General features: G+C 41.1%; 1 protein-coding gene across 6 annotated transcripts; it reads right to left on the reverse strand.

Annotated features, from left to right (window-relative positions):
- Positions 1–879: 879 nt before the first annotated feature.
- On the reverse strand, positions 880–7,149 carry LOC149829288 (DEAD-box ATP-dependent RNA helicase 21-like). 6 transcript variants are annotated; one of them, XM_090018024.1, is made up of 4 exons: positions 4,763–7,149; positions 4,601–4,673; positions 1,129–1,265; positions 880–1,047 (listed from the first exon to the last, which is right to left on the reverse strand). In XM_090018024.1, exon 1 carries the CDS (start codon positions 7,111–7,113, stop codon positions 4,999–5,001), a length of 2,115 nt encoding a protein of 704 aa, XP_089874150.1. In that variant the 5' UTR covers positions 7,114–7,149; the 3' UTR covers positions 880–1,047; positions 1,129–1,265; positions 4,601–4,673; positions 4,763–4,998. The 6 variants fall into 6 exon arrangements, with proteins under 6 accessions (XP_089874150.1, XP_089874151.1, XP_089874147.1 ...); XM_090018025.1 differs by lacking the exon at positions 1,129–1,265; XM_090018021.1 differs by having other exon boundaries at positions 880–1,265.
- Between the last annotated feature and the right edge of the window lie 7,392 nt (positions 7,150–14,541).

A 14,541-nucleotide genomic window follows, 5' to 3' on the forward strand; every position in this document is an offset into this window, starting at 1 on the left:
AAAAGCACCATGCCTTTGAGAAAGAAGACGGGAAAAGACCCCAAAGCACGAAATCAACATTGGTACAATTTTCCATTCTGAGATAGACCAAGGTCTACAAAGAACATGAACAACCAAGTTGTTGAGATGCCCACAGAAGCCTTTTTAACATAATAAAATTGGAATAAACAACAAACTGGCGCAATCAGATCAAGCCTGCTGCATAAGGCCATCAACAGGTTGGGAACGCGACCCATCAAGGTGAACACGAACCCGCCCAAATAACAAGTAGTCAGGTTCTGACTCTGGTTCCAGTTATGTTGGGTCAAGAAATTGAAAGCCAAACGCTACCCGTATAATTAAACAACATACCAAGTTGTATATTTTTATTAAAAAGCACATACTAAATAGTTGGTTAAATGTTGAGTCTGATACTCGATAAGTTGTATCTCAAACCAGCTCCACATATTGCTCGAGACGGGCACAAGTCGAACTGAATAGTATTCAGTTCGGTATTCTTTTTATGCCCATACTATATTTCAGGTTCTGCTTGGATTTGGTATCCAATAACAACCATATCTCGCACATGATCACCGCGATGCTTGTTACAGTTCATCTCTTGGGATGGGTGGCGATACGAGACCTTAGGACTGAGATTGCACCACTTATCAGTTTCCTTAGCCATTGTGCACATCAAAGCTTGAGAACGAACAAGAGAATAATTACACCGAATTCTTCAGCTTTCATGGTTCATTTGTCACGCCTCATATGTTGACGTAAAACAGCAGAAAACACAATAACAAACTGATTCACCCAATTCAAGTTTTCTCGCTTGTGGCAGTATTAGCAAAACCATCAGAACTAACCTCATGCTACCAATTTATAAGACAGTACACGAGATTACCAAAAATTATGGTTTTTATTCGTGCACAAAACCCTGGCAAGCTCATTGGGAGAAAAATTAAAAAAGCAAACATTTATTTACATAGCATCTAGTTTCTAGACTTATACACCAGCCGATGATAGGCTGCCTCTCACTTCTTCGAGAGACCCTTGGGATGGATGTGCCTGCATTTTTAAGGGAAGAATGAGAAATATATATCATCAAAGAGATTCACTTGAGAAACATTGGTTATCAAAGATATTCACTTGATAACAACGGGGGACCTTCGCTTGTCTGGCAGGAGCAGTTAGTGCACGTCACCTTGTGTTGGGATGTTGCAAGTTCGAATCCCAATCGTATATGGTTGTATAACTGGTGGGCGTCTGCCTAACCTCAGCTTTCTCTGTTAAAAAAAAAAGATATTCACTTGATGGGCAACAAAGTTTGGAACTTGAAAAAATTGTTTAACTGTTGAATTTTGCTAATTTCTCTTTTTCTTTGGTAATGGTGGAGACTGGAGAGACACTGCACCAGACTCAGAAAAGTCGCTTCAACTAGTATATCATATGGTGGGTCTTGGAAGTAGAGCAGTTAAATCACATCTCCCGGGTTCTTAGGATGTCTACTTGTCACACTTATTAGTGCAAACCTTGCTTATAAAACATAAAGTCCAAACTTATGATAGTTTATTAGTCATTATGTATCATCATCATCATCATCAAGCCCCCGTGCGTCTTCCATGGTCATTTATGCCAAGCACGAATAAAGCACATCGCCTTCACAAGAGGGATTCCTCCTCTTAGTATCAACAACAATCCTCCTTTATGCAAAGTGACTTTCAAGAGCAGGTTGCTTGTCATTTTTCATTTTATCAAATTTCCTTGGTTTTAAACTGCATATTGTGTAGCAGGCTTTACCTAGCCATGCTTGATATATGCTAAAAATAGAGAGGTGTCAAAGTTACAGGTAAGCAAGAATTCAATACTGCATGGCTGCCACTCTGCATCTCTCAAGCTCCTAAAGATTCACAAGCTGCAAATCTAACAGGCATCTCGAGCATGCCTGAATCAGATGCTACAAGAACCAACAATTTGGTAGCACTAGCTGAAAGAAAGTACATTCATAAAACTAATCCAATTTCTTAAGTTGATCTAGGCATTTAGGAATATGAACAAAAGCTGAAACTTGGTCCATTTAGTTTTGTCTACAGCTTCGACTCAAAATTATGCGCTTATGGTTCAAAAGACGAGCCGCAGATGACACCGACCAGTCTATTACAGCCCAAAGTTTCAGATGCCTCAGTCATAAGACATTGGTTGCAACCCAAAGTAGAGGAGTTGGCACCTGTTGAACCTAGAATATTTCACACATTTATGACACTAGTATGTCGCTATCTTAAGAACATAAATGATGAGTTTGACAAAAACTGAAGATGGAACTGCACTTGTTATACATGCTTGAAGAAAAGGACTCACCACAAATTTTATTAGTATCCGGTTCTAAAACACTGACCATCTCAAGTCTAAGATGAATTGTGTAAAATTTAGTCAGTAAAACTGACACACAAAAGCAAATATAAGTTAGCTTACTGAGTTTTAAGCACTTTTAGCAGCATAAAGAGAACTAAAATAGCAACATCATGTTGCATGCAGAATCCAAAGGGTTGATGACAAAGATTTCAAAAATGTACCAAAAAGCACCTCAAATGCTTTGGAATTGAATATTATCTTTTGAAGATAAGTTTTGGAATGTACCAAAACTCCAAGAACCATTTGTTTTAATTGCCTCAGATCAACAAGCAACATACAGGTGAAACATGAGCCTATATAAATGTTATTATAGTGCTTCTAGACACCAGATCCTTTAAAGAATGAATTAAAACCAACTCCTTTAAAAGTTTAAAACCACAATAAACACGCATCACTAATAACAAAAACACACAAGATATGGCAAATTCCAAATTGTTTAGGTCAATTTCTGAACTGCATCACCATTCTCTCAAAAACTCCCTCTCCCACTCCCAAAAACAGTACAAGTCTAAAGGGCAAAGCCAACAAGTAGGGCTTCAGTATTTCAGGCGTTTGACTAAGGATCAGTACAACTGAGATCTAAATAAAGTGCAAAAGGATTCAAAGACCAATGATAAACCTAAGGAACAAGAATTCAATAACTTGGCTCATCATTAGATTGAGAGAAGTTGCTTCTTCGATTAGTGCAGTTATATATTGTTTGCATATGCAGCTTTTTCATGGCATTGTTTCACTCTATTGGGTAAAACATGGGTAGTCCTACAAGTTACAGGATGCTGCTGCTCTACCAAAGGCAAACCTTTTCATCCTTGTCATGCCATTGAATATCCAACTAACCAGGGCAAAAAAGTGTCTTTTGAGTACAAAGTCTTCTACTCAGTATGGAGCTAACAGTTTTCTGACATGAATTAAGCCCAAGACTTCACCAAGAAAATCAAATTGATCTGGTATTTCACCTACTGCTTTAATCGTGAAAGTAAATACAGCCATGCAACAGTAGGCTATCTAAGTCATGGTTCTACTTTTACCACAAAACAGATATTGGCTGCTACATAAATTTTCGGGTCTAGAATTTTAGTTTTCAAAGTGTATCTCAGCATCTAACAGACATCTAGCAAGTCTAGATTAGCAGTTTCCCCTTACTTGAGTTTAACACGATAATCATTAATCTGGGAGTCTATTTTTGAGGACATGCTTATGTTATCTTGGACACAAAGATATCGTTAGTAGGGTAACATGATTGGTAAGTAAGAACTCCTCCTATAGCAGTCACGGCTCTTACCTAACTGACAAGCACACAGATTGCGCTTTTCCTTTTTTTTATCCCCTACCTTCTTTTGATTATCAGAGCCAAAGAGACAGGCTCAAAAACATCAGTTATTGTGATCTATAGAGGAATATATTATAAGGAATTCAGCTGTAGGTTGTCTCCTGGACATTCTTGAAGGCCTGACACCAACACTTTCCCACACGAATTGGACACGGCAATTTTCAAATGTCAAGTGTCTGACACTACTTGACATGCTGGACAGGGTGTGTCAAGTGTTGGATACCAATACCAGTTGTCATGAATGAACACTTCCAATACTTTATATAAAAAAGAAAAATCTTCTCCCAAGTATCGATTATATAGTAAATAATGTTGTTTTCAATTGCCAAATAGCCTAGTGATTTTTCATCTAAACTCCAACGATTTTACAGCTTACTGCTCTCTCTCTCTCTCTCTCTCTCTCTCTCTCTCTCTCTCTCTCTCTCTCTCTCTCTCTCTCTCTCCACATGTATCAGTGTCTAGTCTAGGTAACACAGGCTTTAGTTTGATAAATGAGAAATTCAAGAAATGGCATCGACAGGATCTGAAATGGTACGAAGACTTGATGATAGAAACAACTCCAAAGTATGAGATAATACAGATTGAAAGAAAAGAGACTCAATTAATGATCTTTGTAACATTACATAGACTAGAATTTTCAACCAGCACCCGATTAATCAAGCATTAATCTTTTACATTTCATTTTCCAAATATAATAGAATTATAGAAGTATCACAACAGCAAGCACCACGTTGATGTTTTTGTTTCTTTCATGCATGAGTAGATAATCAAACTTAAATCAAGCATAAGAGGCATCAAAGCAAAATATGTTTCTAAGGAATAATGGATATTCAGTAGAGAGAGATCACAAGTTTTCAAATGATTAAGAGAGAAGAATACCTCATAGAATGTCAAAAAGCAGTTCTTCAATCAAAACAGAAGCCTTAACAAAGTGCCAAAATAGCAATTGAGCCTGCAGCTTTTAAATCGCACCAATAAGTAAACCAATATCAGCCTGCATCATTGCAGGAACAACAAAGCATTTTCCAAACAAGGAAGTACCTAAGGAAATTCATAGTTGGAAGGATCATCACTGAGTTCAATAGAAGAGTCACTATTCTATGAATCAAGCACTAAGCCATAGATTGCAAATATGAGCTCCAACCCACTCGCAGGAGGAATCCTAGTGAGCCTAACAGTGTAATTGCAGTAACCCACATATGGTAAACCCATCTAACAACTAAATACGCATGCTCTCTCTGTTCTCCATCCATGAGGAGAAGTTAGATCTTCATCTCTCAATGAGCATAAAGAGTTTCATTGCGCCTTGGCGGCCTATCAGGTATACTCCCTGGCTTGAACTTTGAAGCCTCATGTCTTGCAAGCTCCGGTGGAACAGGGCTATTGCTCTGAATGAGCATCTGCTTCAAGTCATAGAAAACCTCAGTATCACCAAAAGTCAGGAATGTGGTTGCCACTCCCGTCTTTCCTGCACGCCCTGTTCGACCGATCCTATGAGTATACATCTCGATATTGCTAGGCATATCATAGTTGATGACATGGGCGACATCTGGGATATCTATACCACGTCCAGCCACATCTGTCGCCACCAAGACAGTGAACCGCTTGTTCCTAAATCCCTCGAGACTAATCTCCCTCTGCTCCTGCGTCTTCCCCCCATGCAATGTGGTCACCTTGTACCCAAATCTGTCGAGCTGTTTAGCAAGATTATCGGCTGCCTTCTTCGTGTTAATGAAGACAATGGCAGTCTTATCACCCAATTCCTCAAGAAGCCTCTGCAACCTTGGCATCTTCTCCGAATCCTTCAGCATAATCACATGCTGGGTGATTAAATCCGTTGTTTTTCCAGCCATACCGATTGTCACCACCACCGGGTTCCTCAGGTACTTTCTTGCCAGCCGCTCCACTGCTGGCGGCATCGTGGCGCTGAACATGTATGTGGTCCTGTAAATCTTCTTCTCATCGAGCTCTTCATCTTCGTTCTCTGGCTTCAAATTGCTAGATGGCATCGCATCAAGAACACCAACCACCTGAGGCTCAAACCCCATATCAATCATCCTATCAGCTTCATCAAGAACAACATAGTTACACTGATTCAACACAGCATACCGCCTCTCCAAACAATCGAGAAGCCGACCTGGGGTGGCAATCACGACCTCGCACCCCTGACGCAACTTGAACCCTTGTTCCTCAATCGACTGACCACCAACAATTGACACCACCCTGATATCCAGATAATGGGCAAACTTCACCGTCTCATCCTCAATTTGCTGGGCAAGCTCTCTGGTGGGCGCCATGACCACAGCGTAGGGCCCCTCGGCCTCGTTCTCCTCCGTCATAGGCGGCAGGCGGGAGATGTATGTGAGCATCGGAAGCACAAAGGCAGCCGTTTTGCCAGACCCAGTCTCGGCGATGCCGATCACATCCCGCTGCTGCAACCCAAGAGGGATTGCGGCCATCTGAATAGGAGATGGGGATTTGTAACCCACCTTCTGGACGGCACGGAGGAGCTCGGGGGTCAGATTCCCCTCTTCCCAATTCCTCATGGGGCGCGGAATCCTCGACCCCTTGTAGGAGATGTTGAAATCCTCCCGGAAGATCCTCCAATCCCTCTCCGTCATCTCCTCGAGCGCCTTCTCGGACCAGTGGCGATCGACCCTCATGTCGAAGGTGTCGTAGAGGTTGGCCGCAGCCTCCTTCTTCCTCAGTGCAGCCGCCTCCTCCGGCTTCTCCTCCACGCCGTCCTTCCGTCGGAGCTCCTCTCGGAGCTCCTTCTCGTTCCTCGCTGCCAGCTTCTTCTGCTCACGGCGGTCCATCCCGGCACGGAAACCCCGTCCGAAGAGGAGCTGCGCCTCGTGGGGATTCTGGTACAGACAGTTCATGTCCCTCGAGGTGTCCTCCGTGTTCTCCCAATCGAAGGAGAACCGGAACTTCTCGCTCGGCTTGATGACACGCTTCTTGGGCTTCTTGGAGCCGAGATACTGTTCCTTGATGGACTCGAGCTCCTTCTCCCTCTCCCTCTCGGCGTGATTCCCCTGCCGCATCCTCTCCCGCGCCTTCGCCTCCTCGTCCCGGCTCCGGCGATCGATCTCGCGCTCACGGTCCCGGTCGCGGTCGCGGTCACGGTCACGGTCACGGGGACGATCGCGGTCGCGGTAACGGGAGCGATCGGAGTCATTCGCGGCGATGCTGGTGGTGGCGGCAACGGCAGCGGAGGAAGCGTCGGAGAAGGGCTTTCCGGTGGCGAGGCGGAGGGCTTCCTCTTGGCGGCGCCTTTGCTCGGAGGCCTCCTCCTGTCGGCGTTGTAGGGCAAGCTGCTCCCTCTGGGCCTTTGTGAGGAAGACGGGCTTCTTCGATGCCTCCACGCTGTTCCCCTCGGCCGCTCGCTTCATCCTTCCCTTCCTTTTTCCCAATCGTCCTCTCCCTCTCCCTCTCCCTCTCTTCTGCGGCAACACGAGCGGTCTCTGGATGTCTCTAGAGCGACGCCCTCCTTCCGCTGTTGTATGTATATAAGGGGGCGTGTGTTTGGGTATTGAGGATTATCAAGATTTCTTTCAGGATTTTGTGGATTTTCGAAGTTTCTAGTTTTTCGCCCAAACTTTGAGTGGTGGTCGGAGCGGACCAGACCACCCAAAAAATTTAAGAGTAAAGTCGGTAATATAATATGTCATCGCCTGGATTGGATCTCAAATCGAATTTGAAACCGAATCTCATTTTGTTGGTGTCGGCCCAAATACACATCTATTGAAAAATTTTCATTTGCGGTGGCATTATTTTAATATCAAAAGAATAAAATTACCCCTTTTTTACCAAGTTTTGGATGTCCTGCTTGGCTTGGTTGGTATAGCTTGCTAACTAATAATAGATATATTTTATTTACATCTACAATAGAGTGTAGATGTTTTGGGTTGTTTGGTTTGCAAGCAATACGCTTAGAGTTCAAATCCTCACTTTGGAATAATATAGTTATCTTGTAAATGAGCTCATTTGAGCTTTCCATCAATAGGTTTAGAGCCCAAATTTTATTATTTTAATTTTGAAATGTTTGTTATTTGTAAATGAGCCAGTTCAAGCTCGGCTCTTTAATTCGGGCTTGCGTCAACTCATGAAAAACTGAGCCAAGCTTGAACACCCTATGTTCGGTTCATTCAGCCCTAATTAGGAAAATACATTATCAAGACTGGAGAATTGCCTTAACGGTGAGGATCTGAATCTGTTTTTGAGATCTCCCCAAGCTTGGGTCTAAATAAAAAATAAAAATAAAAAGAATTTTTTTTGTGATAAATGATGGTTAATTGCCAATGGCTCCTACTAGGAAAACTTGCTGTAGACACAAATGTATAAGTCAAAATCAAAGTTGTTAATGACTTTTCTTTTTGAGAGAAAATGGAAATATAGTCAGATAATAGCAGCAACAGAACCAGATTCGACGACTTGAAATCATTAAAATGAGTAAGCAAAGCCTCGAACACATTTAATTTGGAATAATTCACCCGCCCCAACTAGGTCAAGAGAAGGGAGTCGCTTCCCCTTCGCCACGTTTTTTTTGTGGTGAAAAGTGGGAAGGAAATAAGGGAGCTTCTCCCTCTTCCTCCACTCATGAAGTGGTGGGGAGGTGGAGAGGACCCTCATGAATGGAGGGAGTGGAGAGTTAACAAGTCCTCAATTCTCTTTATTTTCGGTGAAAGAGAGAGAACAGAGAGGAGGAAGAAAAGAGATCAAGGAAGAAGGTGCCAGGGAGAGACGCTATGTCAGTGAAACGGTAAGCCCTCTCTCCTTTCTGCCATTGTTTTCAAAATGAAAAAGGGTGTCATCGACAACCACTCGATCGTCAGCATCATGCAAATGGGGATTGAGAGGGGGCAGACGGAACAGAGGGTGGCCTTCTATTCCTGCCACCACTATGAAGAAAAAAAGGGATGGGAGACAAAGGGTGTTACTGTCTCCGCCCGACACCACCGCAGAAAGAAAGAAAAATTGGCTCAGTTTTGAGACTGTGGTGGTAATTTTCTCATGTAAAGTGACATTCATAAACCCAAGCTCGAGATTCTCTAGTTTAGGTTGTTACAATTGGTATCAAAGTTAAGTTCCAAGTACAATTCAGTAGCTTAAAGTCATAGCTAGTTAAATCACATGCTAATTAGTTAAAATATGTTAGGAGGTATGGATGCTAACAGACGCTAAAAGAATAGAGCATCGGACAACTATACAGATTGATTAGATGGCGATGATCCGAATGTAATTTGTGACGACCTTGATAGATGTGTCTAGGGTGATCGAACACATGACACCTCTCATTCCTCTCCTGACACCAATCGTTGTTGTGATTAATGATGACAGTTGCAAGAATCAGGGATTTAGACCTGAGTAAGTAGCACCACCCCGCTCATCGGCTAGAGAAACACCAACATCATGGGGATGCCTTCCTCTTGGTCATATTAGAAAATGACCAATGAAGAACCATGGATGTAAGAGTATAGCCGTTTATAGTACGGGTTGTGGTAGACCCCGTTACGACTATTTTGGGGCAAGGCCAAGTATTGTTGCACTAGCCAGGAATGGTGAAAGTCGAGAACAACATATGGCATCAAGTCACTAGGATTCTCTGTGGGTTGTGGTGCAGCAAGACAGAGGTGCTGTCAGTCCAGAGGAAGATTAGGAAAGAGGAATGTCACAGCCCGCACAAATTACACCCCTACCTAGGAGAGGTAAAGGATACATGAATAGGCATCGATATCTTTGTATATTTTGTACTACATCGACAACTGCACCAGCACCAGTAAGAGTTTTTTTGAACTCGGAGGAGCCCACATACACCCCCAAGTACCCCTTAGTGAGCTAGTGGAGTTTTGTGATATATATAGTAATGCGTGCTTTTGTTTTTGTTGTTTTGGGTAATAAGGACCGTTTGTGACTTAGTTGTTATCCAGATTCTCGAGTTATATTATGAAAAAACTTGTGAATTTTTTTTTACTTGATGGTCTCTTTGTTTTTAAAAACGATGTTGTTTGCCATAATAAAATAATAGCTTATAAATTTGTGTGTGATGGATGAGTCTTGCTTTCATATTGAAGAATGAATTATATATATGCATGCATGTGTAAGCTTACCCAAATTATGAATGCAATATGAAGACTCATCAAGGTACAACTTACCAATCAAGGGGCTCTCAGGCAAGTTGCACCCTCACGTATATGACAAGTTGAGGATGACTCAGCAATAGAGGGTACTACAAGCCCCAACATACCAGTCAACCCACAAGCTTCTAGGAGTGTGTCCCATTACAACAATGGGGATGAGGGTGGAGGAGTGTCATCAACATCACAAAAACAAGGGCATGGTAATGTAGAGAGTGGTGTGCCTCCCGGATATACCATCGAAAGAATTTTGTATGAGTTGCTACAAAATTCAAAACAGTAAATTCAAAACTTGGTGGTATCAGAAAATAGTTCTTGGACTGAAAAGTTTAAGAACATAAGAGTACGTGCATTTGATGGGACTTCAGGAGGAAATATAGCAGAAAAATAGATTATGCAAGTGGAAAAGGTATTGGATGCAATTCAGTGCCCAGATGATAAAAAAGCTTGGGTTGCGGCCTTTAACCTAGTAAGTAATGCAGGGGACTGGTGGTGATCTATCATGGAGGTACTAGATGATAATGAATTTATCGCTTGGAATATTTTTAGGAACAAATTTTACCGACAATTTTTTCAAGAATAGAGATGGAGGGAATGAAAAAAGAAGAATAATTTCAAAAGCTGAGTCAAGATAATATGAGTGTGACAGCCTACACAACCCAAGACTCTGTTATTCACCTTTTAGGGCATTAGAAAGCTCGTGAAACCAATGATTATTTCATATATTCAGGCCAACAAATACCTACAGAAGGGTTGCCTTGGGTATTTGGCTTATATGAAGACATAAGTTAGAGATAACCCGATGATTGCAAAGGTGAAAATTGTACAAGAATTTATAGATATTTTTTCTAATAAACTATTAGGACTTCCACCAGAAAGGGAAGTCGAGTTTCAGATTGATTTAGTTTCTGCTACTGCACCCATCTTCATTGCACCTTACTAGACGGGACTTGCGAAACTAAAGAAACTTAAGGATCAGTTACAAGAACTGTTGGATGTTGGATTTATCTGATCATCAGTGTCACCTTGGGGTGTATTGATTTTGTTCGTGAAAAAGGATGGGTCACTTCAAATGTGCATCAACTACAGAAAGTTTAATGCAGTCACCGTAAAGAACAAGTATCCATTGTCAATGATGATTTGTTTGAATAACTTCAAGAGGCATCATGGTTTTCAAAATTGGATCTTCATTCTGAATATCATCAGTTAAAGATCAGGGTGGAGGATATGGTCAAGATGGAATTTCGCTCAAGATATGGATATTATGAATTTTTGGTCATGCCTTTCAGTCTGACGAACACCTCAGTAATGTTCATGAATTTAATGAATTAGGTGTTCAGACCTTATTTGGATAAGTTTATAGTGGTATTTGTGGATGATATTCTCATCTATTTGGCTAATAAGGAATAACACACAGAGCATTTGATAATAGTATTGCAAATACTTAGAAAAAATAAGTTATATACCAAGTTCTTCAAATGTGCATTCTGACTCGATCAAGTCTTATTTTTAAGATATATCATCAGTAAATGAGTAATGGTAGACTCCATTAAGATCGAAGCAGTAACCAACTAGTTCAAACCCAAGAATGCCACAGAAGTTCAGAGTTTCTTCAGTTTAGCACGATATTATAGGCAATTTGTTAAAGGATTCTCAATATTGGCAGCCCCAATGACCAAATTTACAAAGAAAGAAGTGGAGTTCGAATGGAATGAGAAGTATGAATAAAGCTTCTAAGAAATTCAGAACTAATTAATCATTGCACCGGTGTTATTTCAACCTTCTGGCATTGGCGAATTTACTGTTTATAGTGATACATTACATAAGAGATTGAGTTGTGTCCTGATGCAGCATGACAAGGTTATCGCTTATGCATCTCGACAATTGAAGGTGCACGAAATGAACTACCTAACTCATGACTTGGAGTTGGCAAAAGTAGTGTTCGCCCTCAAGATTTGACTACCTAACTTATGACTTATATGGAGAACAAATTGAGGTATTCACCGACCACCAGAGTTTGAAATATCTATTCTCTCAAAAAAAATTAAATATAAGGCATAGGTGATGACTTAAATTACTAAATAGCTATGATCTTGAATTAAAATATCAACCAGAGAAGGCTAATGTAGTGGTTGATACTCTTAGTAAAAAATCAGAAGTAGTTATAAGGTTAACTATATTGAACCTGCTTGTCAGCATCGCAGAACAGAAAGCAAAGGTTCAATGCCATCCGGATCGATTGATGTTTGTAAAGATGACCTTAGAGTCAAAAATTTGGGACAAGATGAAAGAGAAACAACCCCTAGACATGGAATTGGAGGAGATCATATTAACAATATCTAAAGGAGAAATGTCAAACTATGCATTCCTAAGGATGAGAAACTTAGGAAATTACTACTGGATGAGCCACGTCATTCTAGATATTTCATCCACCTTGGTAGTACAAAGATGTACAAGGACTTGATGGATAATTTTTGGTGGAGTAGAATGAAAAGAGATGTCGATGAGTTTGTCACCAGATGCCTTATGTGTCAATAAATAAAGATCAAACACCAAAGATCAGGAGGACTTTTGCAACCGCTATCCATTTCAATATAGAAATGAGCGGATATCACAATGGATTTTGACACAGGATTTTCAAAGATTAAGAGAGAATTGAATGCGATTTGGGTGAACATTAACAAGTTAACAAAATCTGCACATTTTCTCTCATGCAAGACAACTTATTCTTTTAAACAGTTGTCTCGCCTCTTTATTCGAAAAATAATAAGATTGCATAGAGTGTTAGATTCTATCATTTATGATAGAGATTCAAAATTTACCTTCAAGTTCTGACAGAGTTTTCAAAAGGCAATGAAAATGCAATTGAATATGAGTACAATTTTTCATCATCTGATGGATGGGCAGTAAAAAAGGATCATCTAAATGCTGAAATACATATTACGAGTTTGTGCATTGAAATATTATGATTCATGGCTTAAAATTTTGTCACTGATGGAGTTTGCATATAATAACATTTTTCAAGCTAGTATTGGTATAACTCCCTATGAGGCTTTGTATGAGAGACATTGTAAAATGCATCTATGCTAGGATATGGTAGGCGAGAGAAAGCTATTAGAGCAAGAATTAGTTCAGCAAATAAAAGAACAAGTTAGATTTATTAAAAAAAATTGCTTACAGCTTTGACTCGCCAGTAAAGTTATGCAGATCAAAGGCGATGGGAGTTAGAGTTTGAGCAAAGTAATAATATTTTTTTTTTAAATATTACTTTTCAAAAGAGTCGTGAGGTTTGGAAAGAAAGAAAAATTGAGTCCAAAGTACATTGGACTCTTTAAGATTTTAGAAAGAATAGGTCCTACTGCTTATAAATTAGCATTATCCTTATCTTTGTCAATGATAAATAATGTGTTTCATGTATATATAAGCCAGATCCCTTGCACATATTAGATAAGAATGAGGCAACCTGAGAGCATGAGTCAAACATCCGTGTACAATTCATGTATATATAAGTAAAATTCATAACAAATCTCATTTTAAAGGAGGTAGAATTGTAAAACCTGACCTAGCTGGCTGAATGGGCTCGAGCTCACCTGACCTCTAGCTTGGTCAAGAGAAGGGGGTCTCTTCCCCCCCCCCCCCCCCCCCACCCACCACACACACTTTTTGTGGTAGGAAGTGGGAAGGCCCCAAATTAATAACAAATAAGGGAGTCTCTCCCTCTTCCTCTCATGCGTGAAATGGTGGTGAGGTAGAGAGACCCCTCATGAATAGAGGGGGTGGAGAAGTACAGGTGAGTCACAGGCCCTCAATCCCCTTCCATTTTTTTTTAGAGAGAGAGAGAGAGCCACTCCATTGACAAAAAGGTAAGCCCTCTCCCCCTTCTTCCATTGTTTTTGAAATGAAAAGGGGTGCCACCGGCACCACGCAGATGGGGAGAGGGGGGGCAGACGGGAACAAAGGTTGGCCCATTGTTCCTGCCGCCACCTTGAAGAAGAAAAGGGTCGGGAGACAGAGTGTGTTCATCTATCTCCGCCCGGCACCCCCCAGAAAGAAAATTTTCTTTTGCTCAATTTTGAGACTGTGGCGGTAATTTTTCTTTGAGAAGTGGCGTCTACCAACTTGGGCTCGAGAGGCCCCTGTTCAGATTGTTACCAGTACCACTTAACAAAGAATGGTAAGGCCGATCCAAGCAATGTTGGACTCAGGCCAAAATGGTTTTGCAGAATGATACAAGTGCGACTTTATAGCAAAATTCACTGAGTCGATTGACTTCTTTTTGTCCCTAAAAAGTTTATTGTTTCTTTCCTCCCACACAAGCCACCATGCGGACATCAGCGACCACTTCCAGACGTTTTGCCTTTTTGAGGAAGATTTGATTGCCGATGGGCCAAAGATTAATTGCCTGAAAGAACTAATCTGACTGACGTTTACTTTAAGGTTGTCCAAGCGAGCATCTTGTAAACTTGTCACTAGGTTAGCGGGACATCACGAGTTCAAAACCCATAGGGGTGTCCTTTGCTGCAAGGACGAAGCTAAGTGTAGTCTCTGGTGAATAGGGAAGGGAGGACCTCAAAGGTTTTACCAATCGGAGGCCTACAGATATGCAGTCGGTGATTGGGTGTGCAGACTGGGCTGGATGAAGTGATTTCAGACCCAGGCCCATATGAGATATTGTAGACTTGG

Source organism: Nuphar pumila, chromosome 9 (genome assembly GCF_984573655.1).
Source record: "Nuphar pumila chromosome 9, dmNupPumi1.hap1.1, whole genome shotgun sequence".
NCBI classification, from domain to species: domain Eukaryota; kingdom Viridiplantae; phylum Streptophyta; class Magnoliopsida; order Nymphaeales; family Nymphaeaceae; genus Nuphar; species Nuphar pumila.